Source organism: Mesocricetus auratus, unplaced genomic scaffold (assembly GCF_017639785.1).
Source record: "Mesocricetus auratus isolate SY011 unplaced genomic scaffold, BCM_Maur_2.0 Super-Scaffold_100025, whole genome shotgun sequence".
Classification (NCBI taxonomy): Eukaryota; Metazoa; Chordata; class Mammalia; order Rodentia; family Cricetidae; genus Mesocricetus; species Mesocricetus auratus.
In genome coordinates, this window is record NW_024429206.1 from 6,552,411 (window position 1) to 6,576,493 (window position 24,083).

General features: G+C 45.5%; 1 protein-coding gene across 2 annotated transcripts in view; it reads right to left on the bottom strand.

Annotated features, from left to right (window-relative positions):
• The window catches only part of Rnf10 (ring finger protein 10), a 33,503-nt gene extending 11,608 nt beyond the window's left edge, over positions 1-21,895 (bottom strand). For both annotated transcript variants that reach the window (XM_005078971.4, XM_005078970.4), the window contains exons 1-4: positions 21,739-21,895; positions 8,543-8,739; positions 2,889-3,088; positions 1,235-1,325 (exon numbers count right to left, since the gene is read on the bottom strand). In XM_005078971.4, the coding sequence (XP_005079028.1) occupies positions 1,235-1,325; positions 2,889-3,088; positions 8,543-8,739; positions 21,739-21,895 (645 nt within the window). The remainder of the gene's footprint in view (positions 1-1,234; positions 1,326-2,888; positions 3,089-8,542; positions 8,740-21,738) is intronic.
• Between the last annotated feature and the right edge of the window lie 2,188 nt (positions 21,896-24,083).

A 24,083-nucleotide genomic window follows, 5' to 3' on the forward strand; every position in this document is an offset into this window, starting at 1 on the left:
ACATCTACTGCCCTGTTCTGGACTCCACAGGCACCAGGCATGCACAGTGTACTTATAAATACCATAAAAATAAATGAAACCAGCTTAATAATACAAGTGTAAGGAGGAACACACTGTAAGCAAATTAAGCCACAATCATGGGCTAATCCAACAGGACAGGTTAACAGACACTTGAAGGGCTCTACATTACAGAGAAAAATGACATAAATCACAAAATCCATTCACAGTATATTTAAGTATATATTTAACAGAAGGAATAAAATCCCAAATTTAATTTACTGATAACTTCCGACAGAGTATTGAAGACCCTCACTTTATGTGTTTTTAACCAATGTATATAAAGTGTTTTTTCTTGTAAGGCATTCTATGTCATTCTTAGGTGATTGTATAAAATTTATGGGTTTTTTTTTTTGTTTTGTTTTGTTTTGTTTTTAGAGACAGGGTTTCTCTGTATTGTTTTGGAGGCTGTCCTGAAACTCATTCTGTAGACCAGGCTGGCCTCGAACTCACAGAGATTCGGCTGCCTCTGCCTCCCCAGTGATTGTATAAATTTTTAAAGTAACAAGAGTCCAAATTTGTTGGAAGAACATAGCATAAAAAGTAAGAGCACGCCGGGTGTTGGTGGCGCATGCCTTTAATCCCAGCACTCGGGAGGCAGAGGCAGGCAGATCTCTGTGAGTTCGAGGCCAGCCTGGTCTACAGAGCGAGTTCCAGGACAGCCTCCAAATCCACAGAGAAACCCTGTCTCGAAAAAAAAAAAAAAAAAAAAAAAAAAAAAGTAACTACATCATATACCCTGTTAGGATCAGCAAGGAGACACACGTTCATAACCTCAGCAGAAAAAAATGCATTTTCTGCAAAGCCACTCCTGCGATCACCTGGTAAATTGATACTAATTATGACGAGGGGCTGCCAATGAAGAAATGTCCATGTACTGAGCTCACCCTGGCTAGGAGGGCAATAAGAGCTCCTCTAACAGACTCCTGGTTACAACTTCCTCAAGTGACTGACAGAAAGGAATGTTTACGTGCCCTTGGAGTAGAGCCTTCCACATCCCAAGTCCACTTGGTAACAAAATGCACTCCAAGAGGAAGGAGGAACCGACCTCATAGGTAAGTGTGCCACAGGCTAGTCAAAAACTGGTATCCAAAGTTTAAGCCACTAACAGCTGCTGTCACAGCCTTTCTTTAGCTCTCTCCCACTGATGGTTACAAAACTTGGCAAAGCCACTCACCACTTGTTCCACAAAGTCCCAGTTGACTAAAGTGTCAGGATCAGCAAAATGAGCTGCGTAGTCCTGGTCTTCAGACACCACAAACTGGCAGCTAGAAAGAGCAGAAAAGACAGGGAGAAAGGAGACTGTCAGAGCCACCAGGACCTCAGTAGAAACTCACCACCCCTCAGAGTTCTGATGCCGGACAAAAGCAGCTGAGGGTGCCAGGCTGTAGAAGCATGACTCCAGACGTTAACTGCAGCTCTGAGTCCTGGCTCAGTGACAAGTCTAGACTCAGCGGGCAGATGCCTAAATCCATCAACTATTTCTTCTGCTTCCAAGCCCAGCCAAGTTCCTGTTGTTCTCCCATGAACTAAAATTAACCCAGACTAAGACTTTCTCCCAACCCTTAGACCCTATGAACACAGCTCATCTTCAAGGCAGTAGAAAGCTGTTCTCAATCATTGGAGAGCAATCTGCATTAAAGTACGCACTGGTGCTTTAGTTTATACCCAAGGTCCAAGCTTCTATCTTAACTCACAAAAGAGGAAGGGAGGGGTAGAGGTAGGAACGGCTTTCCTGCCTACTCCATCTTTATCAGTTCCTAGCAATAAGCCTTCCTAGAACTGAGGAAAGTAACAGTCGGTCTCCACGTGTGCAACAGGGAAACACATATACACAAATACATGCTGGAAAAGAGGGCAGTTTAAGAGAAAATACTGCTCTTGCAGAGAACCTGAGTTCAGTTCCTAGCACTCATGTCAGGAGGTCAAAGCATTCATGGGCACATACGCTTGCTCACACAATTTAAAATAAAATAATTGGAGAAACAGAATGCCTTATTAAATAAAAATAAAGGTTAACCAGCTGAATGTAGTGCCCTTAGAGGCCAAAAGAGGGCGTCAGATGCCTTGGAACTAAAGTTACAGATGGCTGTGAGCCTCCATGTGGGTGCTAGGAATAGAACCTAGGTCCTCATCAGGTGATGGTGGTGCATGCCTTTAATCCCAGCACTTGGGAGGCAGAGGCAGGCAGATCTGTGAGTTTGAGGCCCGCCTGGTCTACAAAGCAAGTTCCAGGACAGTCAGGGCTATACAGAGAAACCCTGTGTCAAAAAAAAAAAAAAAAAAAAAAGGAACCTGGGTTCACTAGTAAAGCCTCGAGGGAGCCAAGGCTTTCCCCACTCACACCGGAGGACCCAGCTAGGCTTCAGTTTAAGAAATGCCTGTGTGAGTGCACAAAGGAAAGACCCTTAGGACTGGAGTCAAGTGTGCCCTCGACCCAGGAAGGCACCAGAGGAAACAGGAGCTAAATAAAGCACGCTGGCCTGCCCCAAGGAGAGCTCACGTGGGAGATCTGTCTGCCCCTCAGCTCTTCCTCTAAGCTAAACACACAACACATGAATCAGCACTGTTCTTTTCTGGTCCCCGCCCTCCCTGGGCCCAGGATTTCTTCCCAGTCCACGGCCCAGCAGCGCTCAGACCACACACCGTTCCTAGCCCTGGAAGTTACTCCAAGCACTATGTTCCCTCAACATTCACTTAGAAAATGTGACAGGGAAAAAAGAACAAAATCAGTTTCTGTTTCTCCCCCGTAATAGTTTAGAGGAAGCTTTCTCCAAGAAGTTCAACCATATAAGCAGGTTTAATTTTTTCCTAGAAGTGGAAATACTCACTTGGCCTGTAAAAAAAGTTCCTTGTTAAAAGGCTTGTGTCCCCACTTGTTTCTTTTTCCCCAGCTGCCATGTCCACTGCCTTCAAAGTGACCTGCCTGGCCACGGGGTTCAAAGGTGAAATTCAACAAGTGGTTCAGGTTGATCTTCTTAGGGCCAGAGAATTGGGCAGGGCTAAACTCTGCCCGCTGAGCCTCTGCTACCTACAAAGAAGGGCAACATTTTAGAATGAAAGACTTCACCAACTGACAGCAGAAATCGGCACAGCCCCGCTTCCCCATGGCTGAAAGCATCAGCACACCAGCCTAAATGCTGACCTAAGATCTGTATGGAAGTGAAGAGCATCTTTAGCATCTCCTTAACCTGGCCAAGCCTGCTCTGCGTGACAGCAATGAACTATTCAATGGCAAAGTGCCACAAAAGCTTCTCTAGTCATTCAGAAGCACAGGGTTTCCCTGGGTAGCACTGGCTATCCTTCCTGGGGCCTCCTGCTGCAGACCAGGCTGGCCTTCAATTTAAGAGATCTGCTTGCCCCTGTTCCCCAACTGCTGAAACTAAAGATCAGAATTACCACAGCTGGCTCTTTAACTTTTTTCTTTTTTTGGGTAAACCCATCATTTTTATTTCAGAGACAAAGTTTGTCTGCGAAACAGCCCTGGTTGTCCTAGAAGTCGCTCTGTAGACCAGGCTGGCCTCAAGTGCTGGGATTACAGGTGTGCACCACCCCTGCCCAGTCTCCCATTATTCCTTTTTACAGGCAAGCATAAACCCTGGAGCTCCAACAGAGGCAGATAAGTCACTTTCACTGTGCAGTCGGAGTGCACAGAGAGGAAGATGCCCAAGGGCTGGGGAGAAGGATCAGCAGTTAAGAGCACCTGTTGCTCTTTTGTAAGACTCTTTGGTCCCCAGTACCCACATGGTGGCTCACAGCCATCTGTTCCAGAGGCTCTGACATCATCTAATACATATACAAATATGCAGGCAAAACACTCATAAGTAGTTAAAACTTATTTAAAAAAAAAAACCCTGCATTCTCAAGCTTCTGTCTTCACGGTGTCCTGGCTGACCCTCTGCCACTCTCAGACATTCTCCCTAATTCCTAATTCTCTTTCCAGTACACTGACCTCTCAGCTCTCTTGAGACACCTGTGCTTCCAATTAGCCTGTTCCCACCTGTTTCAGACACCCACTCCTATGGACATGTGTACTTTCTGGACTGTGTCATTTGGTACAGCAACTACTAAACTACTAACCACCTGAAATGTGACAACGGATACATTTCACGTTAAATTTAGATATATTGGGTTAAATTTACATCATTAATTTTTACAGCTTTCTAATTTTTCATTGTGTTTTAGGTAGTGAGCATAGACTGGCCTGGTGTCCGGTGGCCTTTCTGCCACAGGCTCCAGAGTAGCTGGACTACAGACACTGGTTACTGCATCAGCTTGTTGTGGAATATTATTTTAACTGGCAAAGATGTGCTAATGTGTTTATGCTGTGGAATATTACCTTAACAGTATGAAGGTGTGTTACATTTGCTTATGCTGCATTTATTTAACAATGTAAAGATATGTGTTCAATTATGTAAAGACGTGTTGCATTTGTTTCACCTTGCCTGCCTAAAGCACCTGATTGGTCTAATAGCCAATAGCTAGGCAGAGGGCAGAGAGGCTGGAGGGGCAGAGAGAATAGAACTCTAGAAAAAAAGAGAAGAGGAAGGAAGAGAGAATGAAGGACATGCCCAGGGTGAGAAGCCAGGCAGCCACCAGTCAGCAGACACAAGAAGCAGTGAAAGTAAGATACACAGAGAGAAAAAAGTAAAAAGACCCAGGGTAGATAAAGGGAAACAGGTTAAACTAAGTTAAAAAAGCCAGGTGGTGGTGGCACACGCCCCAGCACTCCAAAGGCAGAGACAGGTGGATCTCTGTGAGTTTGAGGTCAGCCAGCCTGGTTTACTGAGCAAGTTCCAAGACAGACTCCAAAGTTAGAGAAAGTCTGTCTCTAAAAACCAAACTAAACCAAACCAAACCAACCAACCAACAAAAAGCTAGCCAGAAAGGAGCCTAAGTTGGGCTGGGCATTCAAAATAGTAAGTCTGTATGTCATGATTTGGGAGCTGGTTGGCAGCCCCAAAAGCCTGGTATAGCTTGTCTTTGCACCTTTCTCATGTGATGACTGGAGACCTTAAAATCAGGCTGCTGAAGCTGGGGACACAAGGGTCAACACTGACTAGCATGTACAAGGCCCTGGGTTTAACTCCCAGAACACATGCCTTTTAATGCCCGCACTGTGCAGCCTGGCCTATGTCTCTGGCCAGCCAAGGTTAGAATGCGCCCTGTCTCAAGCAGCAGTTACTGCTCCTGTAGGGAGAGGTTCAATGTCTAGCCACCAACAGCATCTTACAACAGGGTGTAACTTCAGCTCTAGAGGATATGACACTCTTTCTCCTGTAGAGCTGATGCTCTCCCGCCTCTGGATGGCAAGCCTGCAGCTTGCATTCCCAACTGCTCTATAGTTCAGACCATGCTGTTGACAAACATGTCTCTTCACTGTCATACCTGAGCATCATTTGAACCAGGAATTCACTATGCTCACAATTCTTGTTTGTGGATTGTTTGTGTTGAGATGGGCTCTCTCTATATAGCCTGACTTGCTTGGAACTCACATTATAGACCTCAGTCCACCTCTGTCTCGTCTCTGGACAGTGGAATTAGAGGCATGTGCTTCCACACCTGCTTAATTCCAATAATTCTTTACCTCTACCCCAGGTCACTAAGCCAACGATACAATCTCCCAAATTCTCTTTCCTTATCTGGCTTAGTTCTACCCCTACCCATCCCCCAGCAGCTCTAGTTCAGCACCATAAAGAACACAGCCGCACAAGGAAGCTTCAGTAAAGTAGCCCCTTACACTGCTAGCAGCCATACTGCAATTACGCTTCAGTCCATCCATCCTACCCCACAGACAACCCTCCACCCCCAAGCTCCCAAACCCACTCTCCCTGGCACTGAGAAAATAAGCACCATGAGTTAAGACCACAGCCTGCTGCCAAGCCCCTCTTGCTACTGTGGCTGCAATCAGCAAGCTCTTACTTATGCCAACCCTGCTGGCTCTTCCATAGCTCTCCAAGCTAGGGGCACTGTGCAGCACTCCACCATTTATTTCCTTTGTGTCATTTTCCATCTCATCAACCATCCTATTAGAAGAAGGATGCTGTATCTTTCCTATCGCTAACTAGAAAGCCTCTCCTGCACTGACACTATTTTTTGTTTGTTTGTTTGTTTTTTTTCCGAGACAGGGTTTCTCTGTGGCTTTGGAGGCTGTCCTGGAACTAGCTCTTGTAGACCAGGCTGGCCTCGAACTCACAGAGATCCTCCTGCCTCTGCCTCCCGAGTGCTGGGATTAAAGGTGTGCGCCACCAATGCCCGGCCACTTTTTTCTTTTTAATATTTATGCAGGTCTTATTAAGCCAGTTGTGGTACATGCCTGTAATCCCAGTACTCAGGAGAGAAGCAGGCATGATCTCTGAAAGTTTCCGGCCTGCCTGGTTTACATAGAAGTTACATGTCAGCCAGAGCTACATAGTGAGACGTTGCCTCAAAATGAATGAATGAAAGCCGGGCGGTGGTGGCGCACGCCTATAATCCCAGCACTCGGGAGGCAGAGGCAGGAGGATCTCTGTGAGTTCCAGACCAGCCTGGTCTACTGAGTGAGTTCCAGGACAGCCTCCAAAGCCACAGAGAAACCCTGTCTTGAAAAAACAAAAACAAAAACAAACAAACAAAAAGAATGAATGAGTGAATTCCAGTACGTATTTGGATCTATGTGAGTTCAAGCCAGCCTGGTCTAGAGTTCCAGGATTACACAAGTGAGATCCTACCTCAAAACAAAACAACAAACAAGATCTCATTAATATTTCTTAAAATTACGTATGTTTGAGCCTATCTGTGGGCATGTGATAGGAGTACAGTGGTCAGAGGCCAACTGCAACCCTGGAGCTGGAGTTACAGGGGGCTGTGAGCTAAGCCTTCCCTCTCCAGCTCCCCTCACCCTCTTAAACCACCACCTCAGCACTCTACTCTCCTTTACAGCACAAACAGCAAGTAACTGCCCATGCTGCCAAAGTTTCTTCTTCCCACTCTCCTGACTCCAGGCCAACCACATTTGTCATCATTCCACCAAAATGACTCAAGGCTAATGACCTACTGACCAACCTTCACATTTTCTAGTCCTAGTCTTACCCAACAGCAGTACTTGAGCAGAGTGACAAGCATCTCTCACGAGCTCTCAGTTCTTTACCCCTCCCTCCCCATTTGTGCTCCGTGTCTGGCTCCTTCCTGTTCAGAATCAGTGCTTGAACCCACGTAGTTCTGCAGTTTTAGATTCTAGCAGTGTTGCCCGGCGTTGGTGGTGCACACCTTTAATCCCAGCACTCGGGAGGCAGAGGCAGGCAGATTTCTGTGAGTTCGAGACCAGCCTGGTCTACAGAGTGAGTTCCAGGACAGCCTCCAAAGCCACAGAGAAACCCTGTCTCGATAAACAAAAAACAAACAAAAATTCTAGCAGTGTTTGCTCCCTTGCTTCATTCAGAACTCTCTCAAATCTACCTCTGTAGCTTGGCACAGCTGGTACAGGCCTGTGATCTCAGCACTCAGGATGCTACCGAAGCCTGGGCTATACCAGTGAGAGAGACCTCTCAAAAAATAAAAAAGGAGGAAAAAAATAAAGTATCTACAGGACAAAAATTCCTTTCACAGCACTTTTTTTTAGTCATATTCTTTTCCTTTCTCTCCCATCTACACTGTTTAATCCGATAAGCACTTACCATCAAGTATAGCACACTGGTTACAGACATGGCAGACTAGAGAATTAGCCCCTAGAGGACAAAGACAGTGAATACTGTTTAATGCTGTGCTTCCAACTCCTGGGTTGTCCTTGGCACAATTCCTGATAATTCTTTTACAAGTACATCTACTTGTAAACCTGCCTTTTTTTTGTTTGGTTGGTTGTTTTTTTTGTTTTTCAAGATAGGGTTTCTCTGTATTGTTTTGGAGGCTGTCCTGGAACTTGCTCTGTAGACCAGGCTGGCCTTGAACTCACAGAGATCCGCCTGCCTCTGCCTCCTGAGTGTTGGGATTAAAGGCGTGCGCCACTAATACCTGGCTGCCTTGTTCTTAATGGCTACACAATACAGACAGAAAACAATGCGACACTGAACCAGTGTCTTCTCCATCAGTACTTATGTTGCTTCCTAAATCCAGCAACCACAATACCCTTCACACCAAGAACTTTTACTCTTAAAGACAAATCTAAGGAAGTCAGGCTTCTGAGACTAAGGATATCACCTTTTTACCCTGCAAGATAAACATCACTATAGGGATGGTTAGTACTTAGGTCCTCTCCAAAGGGTACATAAAACACAACAGTGGCAGTAAAGGGTCAATACACATCTGCTGTCATTTCTCAACCATGACTAGGAAGTCTTTACTCTCAGTAGGTGTTCACAGCCCCTAGGGAAGAAAAGGAGGCAAGGTTCCAGGTCTGGCTAACCCTCAGCTGCTCGGGACAGCCTGGATGTCTGCTCTCCCTCTTACTCTTCAGAGGGAAAGGCTAAACCAAAACAAGGCTCTCTAAGGCCAATCTCGGGTTCCATACCTCATCTCGTCTTCCACCATTAGAAGAAGAGCTAAAGGGTTTGCTGCTGCCACCGCCCCTCTGAGGAGGCATCTTGTTAAAAGTTTTGCTTTTCTGTGAATTGGAGCGACGGGACTGGCTGCTAAAATTTTCATTTTTGGGGTAGGAAGGTTCACGTTTGCGATTGTAACGCTTGGATCCATTTGAGTTCTTTCCATCTGAAAGCAAAAAGAAATAGGAGTGAGTTTTATGTTTTTCTGTCTATCTTGCAGCAGTTGTATTTATTAAAATAAGGGGAAATGGAACAGCCTCTAAAATGCTACGCTCTGTTTAGAGCATTGGTTCTTTCAGGAAAACCAACCACAGTGAGGCAGGGTTTTGTTTGGCTTTGGAACAACCATTCTGCACTAACCAGACATCAGCAAATCCCAGGTTCAGTGAGAGGCCTTGCCTCAATCCATAAACAAATAATAATTTACAAACGAGTGATCAAGCCGGGCGTTGGTGGCGCACGCCTTTAATCCCAGCACTTGGGAGGCAGAGGCAGGCGGATCTCTGTGAGTTCGAGGCCAGCCTAGTCTACAAGAGCTAGTTCCAGGACAGCCTCCAAAAGCCTCGGAGAAACCCTGCCTCGAAAATCAAAACAAAACAAAACAAACAAGTGACCAAGGAAGACACGTGACATCAACTGCACACTGGTGCATACATAAAAACAAGGGCATACACTTGTACACATCGCACACATGGAAAAGCAAAGAAGAAAACAAACAGCTGAGAGAGAGCTGTGGCACCTTTTAACCCTAGCACTTAGGAAGCAGAGGCAGGAAGTAAATGTTCAAAGTCAGCCTGAGCTACACGAGACTGTCTCAAAAGAAAGTTGGAGTCTGCAGAGATGGGTCAATGTTAAAAACACTGGCTGCTCTTGCAGAGGACCCAACTTCAGTTCCCAAACTCACCTGATGGCTCACAACTATCTGTAACTCCAGTTCCAAAGGATGCCCTCTTCTGACTGTGGGCACACATATAAATGCAGGGAAACATTCACGCACATAATTTTTTAAGTTACTACTCTTCAAAAGCACAGTGAATGGCTACACAGCTTCCTGCCATGAACTAATTAACAGCATGATGTAACCAATATATTTGGCAGTGCCTAACGTTCTGCTAGTTTAATAGTACTGGAGCTTTTTTATAAGAGGTCTTTATGGTTATGTCAAATAGTCAAACTGGAATTAACTTATGAAGTACAATCATGAAAACCCTTTGTATATCCTAAAGTTACATTGTAGAAATTAATAACAGATTTATACCCTAACAGCAACATAAAAGAGAACATCAAACTCACTACATCTAGTAACTACAATAACAACCTGAACCAAATGATTTCTGATTTTATTTGGATTTTTTGGGTTTTGGTCTCTGATTTTAAACTTGAATTTCTCTAATTCTCAACAAATACTTTTTTAGTCCATCTGCCAACAATCTATATTCTCACATAGCTCCAGGCTGGCCTCAAACTCACTCTAACAAGTAAGAATGACAAAGGACCCCATTCTCCTGTCTCTACCTCCCAAGCCCTAGGATTACAGGTGTACACCACTCAGCCTGGCTGCCCTGTTTTTCTTTTCTTACTAAGAGGAAAAACTTCAGGAATTTTGTTGCCAGTATACACAAAATGCTAATGGAATTTAACAAAACCCTGGGTCAGTATGTGGTAGAATATTATAAGGTCTGTATCTTTTGTTTATGCTGTATTTGTTTAACTCTGTGAAGCTGTGTTACTGTGCCTGTCTAAAACACCTGGTGGTCCTAATAAAGAGCTGAATGGCCAATAGTGAGGCGGGAGCAAGAACAGGCAGGGCTGGCAGACAGGATAAATAGAAAGAGGAACAGAACAAGGAGAGGAGGGCATCAGGGGCTAGCCAGCCACACATCTAACCATCCTTGGAGTGAGTGAGATTCACAAAAGTACAAGAACAGGAAAAGTCCAGAGGCAAAAGTTAGACGGGATAATTTAAAACATGGAAAACTGTAAGAAATAAGCCAAGCTAGCCAGGCAGTGGTGGCACACGCCTTTAATCCCAGCACTCACTTGGGAGGCAGAGGCAGGCAGATCTCTGTGAGTTCGAGACTAGCCTGGTCTACAAGAGCTAGTTCCAGGACAGCCTCCAAAGCCACAGAGAAACCCTGCTGCGAAAAACAAAAACAAAAACAAAAACAAAAACAAAAAGGAAACAAGCCAAGCTAAGGCCAGGAATTCACAGCAATAAGACTGTGTGACTTATTTTGGAGCTGGATGGTGGGCCCTTCAAACAGCCAAGAGTAAAAAACAAGCCACTACACACCAGTACACTACACATTCAAGTTGACCAGCTTAAAAAGGGGGGATGGGGCAAGAGGCTCAGTTGAATGTGTTTCATCTGCAAGCATGAAGCTTTGTGTGCGGACCCCATGGCCCACATAAGAGCTAAATGTACCAGTTCGTAACTCTGAGGGGAGGCAGAGGCAGCTGGAGTCCAGGGGCTTGATGGGCAGTGAGTTTAGCCAAAAGGCAACCTCCAGGTTCAGTGAGAGATACAGCCTCAAAAAAAAATAAAGCGAGGCTAGCCAATGAGATTTTATCAAAATAAAAAAGGCAGAAAAAGAACTATATAATAGATAAAAAAAATCAAATTGCAAAATCAAAACACAAAACTACCTCACAAAACCAAATAGAAAGGTCCCAAAATCACACTGTCATCCTACTACAATGTGCAAATCTGATTAGGTACAGACACTAGTTTATTGGCTTTAAAGAGGAAAGGAAAAACCTTAGCTGCACATGACTCAAAAATAAAAGGGTGGGAACTTTGTTTTTCTTTGAGACAGCTATGAATTGACCAGCTCTGAGTTCCAGCTCAGGCGCCTAAGTAACTGAGATGCAGACACACATCCTTCAGCCCAGCTGATGCTGGGGATGCTCAGACTCTAAGGGTATGGTGAGAGATTCTAGCATGAGCCTCAGAAACCGAGGACAGACTCCCCCCTCCAAATAAAACTTCATTTTGCTTATATTAAAATATGTAACTTGGGACTGGAGGGATGGCTCAGGGGCTGAAGCTCCATCTGTAACTCCAGTGCCAGGGTATCTGGCATCCTCCCCTGTCCCCCTGAGTACCAGGCACTCATATGGTTCAATGACATACATGCAGGAAAAACAAAAACACTGTACACAGAAAAATGAAAAATTTATAAACTATTTTTAAAATATATAACTCAGCTGGATGGTGGTGGCACATGCCGTTAATTCCAGCACTCAGGAGGCAGAGGCAGGAGGATCTCTGTGAGTTCCAGGACAGCCTGGTCTACAGAGCTAGTTCCAGTACAGCCTCTAACAATACAGAGAACCCCTGTCTCGAAAAACCAATAAACAAACAAATAAGAGTAAATACACTTGATCTTAGCCAAAAGGTTGAGAAGCAACACCTAAGCACTGAGCTGAACTCTTGGAATTCAGTCCTAAAGAGGGAGGAGTGATGAGCAAAGTGGTCAAGACCATACTGGGGAAGACCATACTGGGGAAATTCACAGAAACAGCTGACCTGAGCAAGTAGGAGCTCACGGACTCCAGACTGACAGCTGGAGAACCATCTTAGGTGTCAGTTGGGGTGCTTAGGCAGTTTATGGGCCCCCAAGCAGTGTAACCAGTATTTATCTCTAGTGCATGAATGGACTTTGAGAGCCCATTCCCTATGGAGGGTTACTCTCTCAGCCTAAATACAGGGGGGAGGGCCTAGGTCTTGCCCTAAATGATGTGATGATTCCCCCATGGGAGGCCTCACCCTCCCTGAGGAGTGGATGGGGGGTGGGGTGGGTGGGAGGTTGGTGGGAGGAATAGGAAGATAGGAGGGAGAGGGAACTGGGATTGGTATGTAAAATAAGTATTTAATTTAAATAAAATTAATTAAAAATAGTAAGCGTGAGTGATTAAGGAACTTCTTTGTTATCACTGAAACTTTGACCCACACAAGCAGCCTGATTAGCTTTTAAGAGGTTCCCACACTCAACACTCACCCTACTAAAGACTGACTCCAATACAAAAGTACTGCTGTTTTAACAGAGGACCTCACTAGCTAGCCTAGAACTCACTATACTGTAACTCAGGCTGGCCTCAAACCCAAGGTAATCCTTCTAGAACTACAGGCACGAGCAACCATACCCAACAACCACCTGAGTAGCCTTTTAACTTAAAAGAAACAGTTTCTACATAAGATCACAAGCTTATTGTACAGCAGGCTAAATAAATCTAAGAAAAATATGAATCCTAGTTTAACTATTTATTTAGTGCGTGCGTGTTGGGTACCACAGAGTGCATGTGCAGGTCAAAGGGCAATTTGCAGAAGTCAGTTCTCTCCTCCTACCACGTAGTCCCAGGGATTGATCCAACTTAGGTGGTCAGGCTTGGTGGTAAGCATCTTTACTACTGAGCCATCCATCTTGCCAGCCCATAAATCCTAATTTTGAAAGCAACCACTTCTCATGGGAAGAATGAAAGACACACCAGCCACTCCAAACCTAACCAGCCACAGCCAAGAAATCAAGGTAACAAAGTTACAAGAGGTGGCGGCAGTAAGCAGAACAAGTCAGGTCATCACGGAAAACTGCCAAGCCAAGATCACTCCTTAATTACAAAGACTAAGTACAATTTAAAGTTGGAGCTGGGGCTAGTGCGGCTCAGTGATACAGCACTTGTCTAGCATGCACAGGACCCTTCTACCTCTTCAGCTAGCAACAGGCACAGCACTGGTGGCTGCAAAGAGAAACCAGAGCTTCAGCCACCACCTGCTGTGGCATGCCTGTAACCCTGGTACTAGAGAGGCAGAGGACTGAAACAACCAATCTAGACTACAGAATGAGACCGGCTCAAAAACAAATGCATCTGTGTGTCACATGTATGCCTGCAGCCCAGGGAGGCCAGAAGAGGATGATGGATTTCCAGAAACTGGAGTTACTAACAGAAGGTGCTAGGAACTAAGCCTGGATCCTCTGGAAAAGTATTCAATGATCTTAACTGCAGAGCCCTCTCTTCAGCCTCAGGGGAAAAAACAAACAAACAAACAAAGAAAACACATTCCCTAAACCTCCTTATCTGAGGCTGACAGAGCATGACTTAACTGCTGCTTTCAAGAGGCATAGTGTATGTCATGGTAGTGTCTGCCTAGCATGCACAAGGCCCTAGGTTTACTCTCCAGCACATAGAATAGGGGGCAGGGATCCTACTTAAGAAAGCTACCTCAGCTGGGTGGTGGTGGCCCACGCCTTTAATCCCAGCACTCAGGAGGCAGAGGCAGCGAGATCTCTGAGTTCAAGGCCAGCCTGGTCTACAGAGCGAGTTCCAGGACAGCCTCCAAAGCCACAGAGAAACCCTGTCTCGAAAAACCAAAAAAGAAAAAAAAGAAAGAAAGCTACCTCATGTTTTGCATAGATTTGAATGAGAAGACTTGAGGTAAACTGGCACTCAACTCAGTGAGATTGTTATTTCTTCATTCATTACCACATTCTCAGGGAAACGGTTTCCTAATACGCAGGAGCCACCCTGTGACTGACAGCAACTGCTGATTTCTAAACCGGATTACAACTGACCACACGAGGACTCATGATTTCAGGTCTTAAAAATCAACTCCCAGCCGGGCGTTGGTGGCGCACGCCTTTAATCCCAGCACTCGGGAGGCAGAGGCAGGCGGATCTCTGTGAGTTGGAGACCAGCCTGGACTACCAATCGAGTTCCAGGACAGCCTCCAAAGCCACAGAGAAACCCTGTCTCAAAAAACCAAAAAAAAAAAAAAAAAAAAAAAAAAAAAAATCAACTCCCTTCGGCCGGGTGTTGGCGGCGCACGCCTTTAATCCCAGCACTGGACCGACAGCCTCCAAAAACAGAGAAACCCTGTCTGGTAAAACCAAAAAAGAAATCAACTCCCTTCTCTAGTCTTCCAAACACCTCACAGCCTCAGGGGAGACATCTCAAGTGAGAAACCAACAGGCTCTTATCTCTAAACCCAGGCAACAGGTAGCTGAGGATCCATGGTACTGTCCTGCCTGGGACCCAAAGATAAACCACACAGTGCTATTTTTGAGATGTTTTGCAGACCACCTGCCAGGACGTGATGAACTCAGGGAGGAGCCACCCTCCTCTCAGAACAGACACAAGGACCCACCTTAGATTTTGGGAAACAAGTCATGCTCCCAGAAGAAACTTTTTTTTTTTTTTTTGGCTTTTCGAGACAGGGTTTCTCTGTAGCTTTGGAGGCTGTCCTGGAACTCACTTTGTAGACCAGGCTGGCCTCGAACTCACAGAGATCTGCCTGCCTCTGCCTCCCGAGTGCTGGGATTAAAGGCGTGCGCCACCAACGCCCGGCTCAGAAGAAACATTTTTGTTTTTACTTTTCATTTTTGTTATTTTGCTTTCTAGTCAAGTTTGAAACTTCAGAATCATGATTCCCAATTCCAGCTGTACGTCAGGGTCACTGGGAGCTTTAAAATGATGAATGAATGCTGCCAGGCATTACAATTCTCAGGAGACTAAAGGCAGGATAGAGCAGAGATGAGAGTCCAAGGCCAGCCTAAACTATACAACAAGGCCAAGAGAAAGGAGGGAAGGAGGGAAGGGAGGGAAGGAGGGAAGGAGGCAAGGGAGGGAGGGAGGCAAGGGAGGGAGGGGAGGGAGGGAGGGAAGGAGAGGCCAAGCAAGATGGGCCTGTGATCTCAGCTACTCAGGAGGCTACAGCCAAGAGGTCAAAAGTCCTGCTTGGTTGGCTACACTCAGTTTTAGCCAATCTCAGCTAATCTCAAAAACAAATTTAAAAGGGGCTGGAAATGCAACTCAATGGTCAAGTTCTCACTTCATTTGCACAAGGTTCTAGATTCAATGTCAAAAATAAATACATAAGAGGGCTAGAGATGGCTCAGTAGTTAAGAGTCCTTGGTGTTCTTCTTCCAGAGGACCCAACACTGGGTACTTCACAACCACCTCTACCTCCAGCTTCAGGCAATATGTCTTCTTCTGGCCTCTGAGGAACATGAACACATGCACAACACTTTAGTGAGTTCCAGGTCATCCTGGGCTATGCAGAGAGACCCTGTCTCAAAAAAAAAAATCCAAATAATTAAAAGTAATAAAATAAAAATTAATAAACAAAGAATGTCCAGGACCCGAGGGCCAAAGTAGACAAGAGAATCAGAAAAGGTCAGGTAAGGTAGTTCACACCTTTAATCCTCATTTTCAGGAGGTTGCAGAATTTCTGTGTGCATTCGAGGCTAGCCAGGATTGAACAGCAAGACTCTGGGGTGGGGTAGAGGCGCTGAAGAAACTGGAAGGAAAAGGCCCACATCCTTACTTGTTTATAAAGGTCTTCAGAAAGTCTGACGTACAGCTAGAGCTGAGAACGGCCAAGAAATATTATCAAGACATAGTCCCTCACTGACAAAACTATTAAATAGATGGGGTAAATCCAGAACCTAAGATCTTAGAACCAACAAACAAGAAGCCTAAAACTTTAATCCAGTGCCTTATTCCTTGTTTCCCCAAATGGGAAAGTCCCTGCCAGGTGAGAGTAGACCGACCTCCAACCCCTCCCCTGCCCCCTTACCAAATTGGGGATCACAAGTTTTTCACAGATGCTTAAAATCAACATGTCTAGGTCTAGTTCTAACAGGTGGCACAATCGCTATCAGAATACCAGGCAGGAAGTTTCTGCTGTTGGTTCATCAAGCAAGTGGCTTATCCATCATCCACGGTAGAGGACAAGCATCTCCAAAGAAGCAACATGTGGCCTTGGTTACACACTCAACTGACAACCAATCGGATCCTACTGAAATGAAAATTTCTGGATGAAAGGAAGAGAGTGCATCAGTATCTGGAAGGCAGCATGTGCCAGCGAGCTACCTGCTATCACGGCAACACTTTCAACTCTTCATTTTTGTATGTGTATAAACAGAGCTAACACTGTACCCTACTTCCTCAGAGAATCAGAAGAACTGAGAAAAACCATCTAAGACATTATCTTCTACAGTAGTGGCCCACAGTTGCTATGATTAGAAAAGCCTATTACACTAATAGTAGACACGATCACCCTCGTCAACAGCACTCACTGGAGGCTGAGATGGCTCGAGAGGTCAAGCGTACTGGAGTTCAGATGCCAGTACCCCACAGGCATGAAGCAGGCTGGGTGTCCTCACACCTTCAACCCCAGCTGTGAGGGAGGCAGAGACAGTCAAGTCAGATTTCCTAGTGACCCAGCTTCTGATCCCAGATAACAGGAAGAATGTCAGTGAGCGCATTCACACAGTCAACCTCAAAATAACTGCTTCATAATACCTGACTTTCCCTTAACCTCCAATGGCAGTACCTCCCGCTTAAGGGGAGGAGCAAGAGCAGTGTTCCTGAACAGGGCCCATGAAACCCTGACCTCTCTAGCTTCTCAATTTTTCCTTTCTATGTGACATCCCTCTGCCCCCTAAATTTCCTCTCTCCTCTGGGCTGAACTGTTGGGACAGTTGCTGGTAAACTGTTCTAAGCACAGTCTCAGTCCTACTGGAATAAAGCTGTAGAAATATGGCCGGAAAAGGGATGTTCTCTAAGTATATGAAGCAACTAGCCAAGGCCAAGGCAGTAAACAGAAAAACCAAGGAGCAGGATCCTGGTAGTCAAGGTTACCTATATTAGCATACCAGTGAAGAGCCAATCAATTAAGTTAGCCACAGGAACACACGAAAACATACCAAGTACACTCATGTAGTTAAAAAGCAAATGACCACTTACAACTTACACTGCTTATAGATACCAAGGGGTTCTTTTATATGGGACAAGAGAGAGACTAGAAAAAAAGGAACTGAATATTGAAAAACCAAGCCAGTGGCACTGTTGTTCACCTAGATCCCAGAACTTGAAGGTGGAGGCAGGAGGATCAGGGAGGTCCAGTCAGAATGGAATTTGGTTTTTAAAACATGACACTTGTCTCTAGAAACCAAGTTTTGTGTTTTTTGGGGTTGTTTGTTTGTTTGTTTTGCGCACTGGCAAAAGAAAGTGAAACTGTAACTTTCATTTCCCATTTCTCATTCCCAATCAGGTTTCTGAAATTCAACAGTGAGTCAGCCTCTGAAATACTCCTAAAACTCCCTCTGGTCAGCCATCTCCAAGTCACTGCATCAGTCTCAACACTGGCTTTAGCAGCAGTGTTTCTCATTTTGCTTGGTGAGGGTCTTAACCATGTAACCAGGCTGCCCTGGAACTTGCTCATTAGGCTGGCATGGCATCAAACTCATGGTGCTTCAGCCAGGGAGTGCTGGGATTATACACGCTGTGCCCACCATACTCAGTTTCATTTAGTTTGTTTCTTTGGCTTGTTTAATCGAGACTAGGTTTCTTTGTGCAGCCCTGGCTATTCCAGAACTTGCTCTGTAGATAAGGCTGGCCAAGAACACAGAGATCTGCCTGCCGTTGCCTTGCCAGTGCTAGGATTAAAGGCATCACCACCTGGAGCATTTTTTATGTGTATATGGGCATTCTGCTTGCATGCATGGTTGTGGAGGCCAGAACACTGTAGGGCTGAGAACCCCACCCAAGTCTTCTGTAGGAGCAATAAGTACCCACTAAGCTCTCTCTCCAGCCCCTGCTTCATTCAGATTTTTTGTGGTTGCTTTTATTAGGATCTTTGATGTTTCTGGGGATCAAAACTAGGGCCCAGAGGTGGTGCTCATCTTTAATTCCAGTTGGTCAGGGTTCTTGCCTTGTCTGAACACTTATCCCAAATACAAACACGTAGAAAAACACTTATTTTTTAAATAAAAAAGGGCTGGCGAGATAGCTCAGTGGTAAAAGGCACCCACACAATATGCTTGAGGACCTGACACCCAAGTTTGATACCTGGAACCCATATATTTAAAGACAAAAGCTGAACAGAGGCAAGCAGATCTGTGAGTTCCTGTGAATAAATAAATGTCCCTCTCATACATGAGACAGTAATAAATAAGGGAGACTAAAACAATAGGATACTAACTGACTTTATTTTCCTCTCTGGCAAAAATGTACATAACAAATAATGCCTAAAACTTAAACTTACACTGTAGGACATGTGCTACTCAAAAACATTTCAGCTGGCCAGGCGTTGGTGGCGTACGCCTTTAATTCAGCGCTTGGGAAGCAAAGGCAGGAGGATTTCTGTGAGTTTGAGGCCTGCCTGGTCTACAGAGTGAGTTCCAGGACAGAATCTAAAGCTACAGAGAAACCCTGTCTCGAAAAAACAAAACCAACAAGAATTTCAGCTGGGCAGAGTGATAAGTGCCTGTGATCCCAGCAATTCTAGGCTGAGGAAGGAGGAGAGTCTGCACAGTATAGCCCAGACTAAAACAAAGAGTTAGGCAGGTATGGTGACAGACAGGCCTTTTATCCAGCAATTCTGAGGCAGAGACATATACATCTCTGAGTCTGCAGCCAGTCAAGGCTACTCAAACAAGAATTTGGGCAGATTGTTGAGTTCAAGACCAGCCTGGTTTACCAAGAGTTCCAGGATAGCCAGGACCAAATAAACTGTTGATGCTTGAAGCAGAAGTCTCCCACTCGGTAGCCCAGGCAACCTGGCATTCTGTGCTCAGCCCAGACTGGCCTTGATTTGAGGAGGTCCTTCTCCATCAACTGAGCACTGGGATTACAGGTATGAGCCACTGCATTCAGCTGGAACCTGCAGTTTACAACAAGTGTTTTAAATGTGTTTTATATGAAGTATTTAACTGTAAGAAAACAGAATGACACCAGCACCTGGGAGGCAGTCAAGCAGACTGGAGAGTTAGTTCTAGGCAAGCCTGTCTTTAAATTACAAAAAAAAAAAAAAAAAAAAAAAAAAAAGATAAAGGCAAAATGTCCTGGACAACTACCATTCATCACACAAATTCTGTCTGAAATGTTAATATTGACAATTATTTGTTTTGGTCAAGCTACTGGGTACCACACTGTTGGGTAATTCCAACATTCTACTCTACAAGAACTAATGTCAAATTCAAGGATATTGTAAAATGTCTTAAACACATGAGCTCTCTAGCTTTTTAATAATTCATCATAAACAAGTGTGTACATGATGTATTCGTGTGGGAGAGTTCTTTCCACCTGTACTGCAGTGAACCCTCTCTCTTGTTATTCTGTTTGGTCAGTCACAAGCTTTGGCCGACTACTCACTAAACAACAAACAAAGCATTTACTGCAGCTGACTCATGCATGAACGTATTTGAGTGACTTAGTAAGGCCCTAAAACATTGAGAATTCTTAGAGAACCAAAGCTTAACATTACATCTACAAACAGGATGCAAAGCTAAGGTCATCAATTTGAGAAACACTCAGATCTCTAAACCAATTCTAACAACAGTCAAGAAGAAAGATTTATGATAAAGCTACACATGTGGAAAGCTCCAGAATTAGTTTAAGTAATTCCTGACTTGGCCTGAAGTCAACTAAACTAACTCCTGATTAGATATTTAAAGCACTGGTGTATCAACTGGGTCTCTACAGGCAATTTATACAAGTTCTCAGATTTACCTATCTGGTAAAGGAGTTTGTCACACCCCGAAGATAAACTTTCAAAAGTCAAAGTCAGTAAGCTTTATATATTTGGTGTGTGAGTGTGTGTGTATGTTTTAATGCTCATTTCCTTTTAATTTAAATTGGAGGGGTGGGAAGGATCAATCCCAGGGCCTTGTATACTCGAAGCAAGTGCTCTACCACTGACCCATAACTCTGGCCTACGATTAGTTAAACTAGCCTTCCAGCTTTTTGAATCAGACTGGAACCTCCAAAGGTCCCTCTCAGTCCATACACACAACTTTTCTCACAAATCAGTCACACACACCTACTCTCACAAAAACACTGCCAAGTCCATATAAAGTTACTTGCACTTATGTTTCCCAGGGCTGATTGTCTGAGCACTAACTGACAACTGCTACGCTTTTCCCTGGGGAAGATCACCTCGTCCACTCCCAGATTTACTAAGTGGCCTGTGGTTCTTTGATTAGGTTGAGGTTCCTCTCCCTATCTAGTTTGGCATTTTTGCCAAACAAAAATACGTGTGTGTGTGTGTGTGTGTGTGTGTGTGCGCGAGCGCATACATATAGACAAAAACATATGCACGAATAAACAATTAATAAAAAGAGACCACGAATCTGAATGATATGGGGGGTGGGTATATGGGGAGTTTTGGAGGGAGGAAAGAGAAACATTAGAATTAAATTACAACCTCAAAAACAACAAACAAACCCATGTTGCTATTACAGCCAATATGATGGAAGCGTAAGAGAGCAAGAACCTGTACACAGCTCTGAAACAAGATGGAGAAAGCTGAACTAGGGATTCTGCCAATTCCTAAACCTACAGCCTCGGTTGACTCTCTCAAAAGGAACAGCTCCACCTTGCTAGGCAGGATAAACGATTAGAATAGTGATAATACAGATAAGATCTCAGCGCAGTGCTTTGTGAAGGATCAATTAAGTGTCGTGATCAGTAACTTATCATTACGCTATGTTTAATACGACACTGTGACTGCACGCATGGCGTCTTCCCTCGTGAACGAAAAACACCTATATAACACACATACCTGTAACCGAGCAAAAAAACCCACAGGGGTAATATTTTTTGGTGCAAGTATTTGTCAAGCACTCTAAACACTTAGCTCATTTAATGGTGCATTCATTACCTCCTCTTTTACAAGTAACGCAAACTCAAGGACCGGACCTAAAAAGACTGAGTGCAGACCCTGCACGTTTTACCATCACATCCGGCAACGCCATCCCAAGATGAGTCCTGTTTAAACAGCCGAGCAGATCTGGAGCCAGAACCCTCGGGCCTCACCCTCTTTTATTTAAACTTGAACGCTACCCAATTAGCTAATCCAACATTAAACTCAGGGGTTTTTAGAGCCTGGATTGATGAGTCACACAAACCAGGTCTTAAGGCCTGCTGTGAGGTTTTTGTTACCTGGATGACCTTAACCCTTTCCAAATCTCGGATTCCTCATCCGCAAAATGGGGCTAAGAATAGCGCCTACTTCAAGCAGCTGTTTTGAATATGAATGCAAGGGCCCAAATTAAACGCGCAGCACAGATCAGCTTAATCGTGAACACTGCGCGTCAGGGCGAGGGGGAGGATGGGTCATTTGTCCCCAAGTGACCCCGCAGACCCGACCTCCGCCGGCTCTTACCGCTCTTGGGTTTAGACTCGCCGGCCGGCCCCGCCGAGGCGGAGCGGGGCGGCTGTTGCCCTTTGCTGCTGCCCGAGGAGGCGGAGGAGCTGTTGGAGCCGCTGTTCTTGTCCATGTCGGAGGCGGTGGCGGCGGCGCTGGGGGAGCTCTGCGGCATCAAAGGGGGCCTCGGCGGCGACGGCGGTCGGAGCGGAGCGGGCGCGGCGGGGACCCAGGCTCATGGCGTTCAGGGCCGGCGGGGGTCGGCGGCGGCAGCGGTTCTCGGCCTTCATGGCGACATTTTTCCTTGTTTCCTTCCTCAGCTTCTCAAAATGGAAGGAGAAGCGACAGGTGGGGCTTTGGGCCCAGCGGCGGCGGAGACCGGAGAGGAGGAGGAGGAGGAGGAGGAGGAAGCCGGGGCTCGGAGGTCCGGGCCGGGCCTGGCGGGGCGGAGGCTGCGGGGGAAGGGGGGTGCGGGAGGGTCGCGAGCCCCGCCGGCCGGCCGGACACGCTCTCCCGCCGCGGGGCAGGAGAGAGGGCTGGCTGTCTCGGTGTCGGGGACCGGGGTCTCCGACACAGCGACCGACACTGGCCGAGGCCGAGCTGCTCCGGGAATGGCGACGAGTCGCCAAACAGCATCTCCAAGAACCCGGATGAACTATTTATATAGTCGCCCAGCGGGAGTGATGCATTCTGGGAGGTGTAGTTTTTCATTTACATCCGGGTCCTGTAATGGCTCCCTCCCACATCCCTAGGGGATGGACCGCTTTAAGACTTAATCTTACCAATGCCTTTTCTCTCATCCCTTCTATTTCTTCCTTCCCTCACTTCTTCCCTCCTCCCTTCTTTTTGAGACAGTGTTTCATTAGATAGGACCAGAACTCATTATATGGACCAGGCTGCCTTTAAATTCACACATTTTCCTGGCTCTTTTGTGTGTGTGTGTGTGTGTGTGTGTGTGTGTGTTTAAGGTGAATGGGTGTCTGTCTGGTACACAGATATACATACATGTAAAACTCTCATACATACAAAAAAATTAAAAGCCAAGTGGCGTGTGATAGCCCACCTGCGATTCCAGTGCACAGGAGGCAGAGAGGAGAAATCCCGAGAGCAGACTGGCTAGCCAGACAGCCAGACAGCTGAAATGGCGAGTCCACCTAGAGACCCCGAGAGTCATGGAGGAAGACATCCAGCACCTACCTCAGAACACCAATGTGTGAAAACATTCATAGTGAATGCATGCCTCATTCATATGTAAAAATCAGTAAGAAAGAAACAAGGTGACACAGTTAGGTAAGGATATGCTAGCTAGGCAGAGGTTCCAATAGAAAAGCACCAACAGTTGGGAGGGGGTACAGGAGGACTTCTTAGAAATGCTGCCCGGTGGAGGACATGTGACACACAGAAGAACACCATCTTTTTTTTTGTTTTGCTTTGTTTTGTTTTTTTGAGACAAGGCTTCTCTGTATTGTTTTGGAGGCTGTCCTGGAACTCACTTGGTAGACCAGGCTGGCCTCAAACTCACAGAGATCCCCCTGCCTCTGCCTCCCAAGTGCTGGGATTAAAGGCGTGTGCCACCTACGCCCGGCTGGGTTTTTCTTTTTTAAAGATTGTTGCATGTATGTACGTATGGATGTATGTATGTATTGTGTATGTGCATGTGAGTATGGGGACATGTGCCATGGTTCACACGTACAATAAGAGGACAACTTGTGGGAGTCAGTTCTTTCCTAATCGGATGGAATTCAGATTGTCATTTCTGGCAGGGAGAACCTTTACACTGTTAGCCATTTCACTGGCCTACAAGTATCATTTGGAAAGATTCTCCTGTAATGGGTCTGGAGAAATGGCTCACCGGTTAAGAGCACTTGCTACTCTTGCAGTTAGATTTGGTTACCAGCATCCAGATTTAGTGGCTCCTAAACAGCCTTAGTAACAGTGTCATGTGTCAGGGCGCCCCCTCCTGGCCTCCAGGGTGCATGGGGTGCATTTCAATACATGCATGCCAAATATTCATACACATAAAATAAAAGTAAACCTTTTTCTCCCCTGAAATACCTCCCATCAGCTCCTTTTTGTCAGTTGTGTCCCATTCCGGGAGAACTCTGCGCTATAGATAAGGCTGACCTTGAACTTATGAGGATCCTCCTGCCTCTGCCTCTGCCTCTGGAATGCTGGGATCTAAGATGTGTGATACCACGGCCTGTTTGACCTCACATGTTTAGCATTCCTTCTTTGGCCTCCCAAACAATGATCTACCAACTTTTGTTTGGCTTTGCTCTTTTGTTTGTATGTGGCAAGGGATTTTGGGTATTGAACTTAGGACCTTGGACATGCTAGGCAAGGACTTTATCTCAATATTTCTC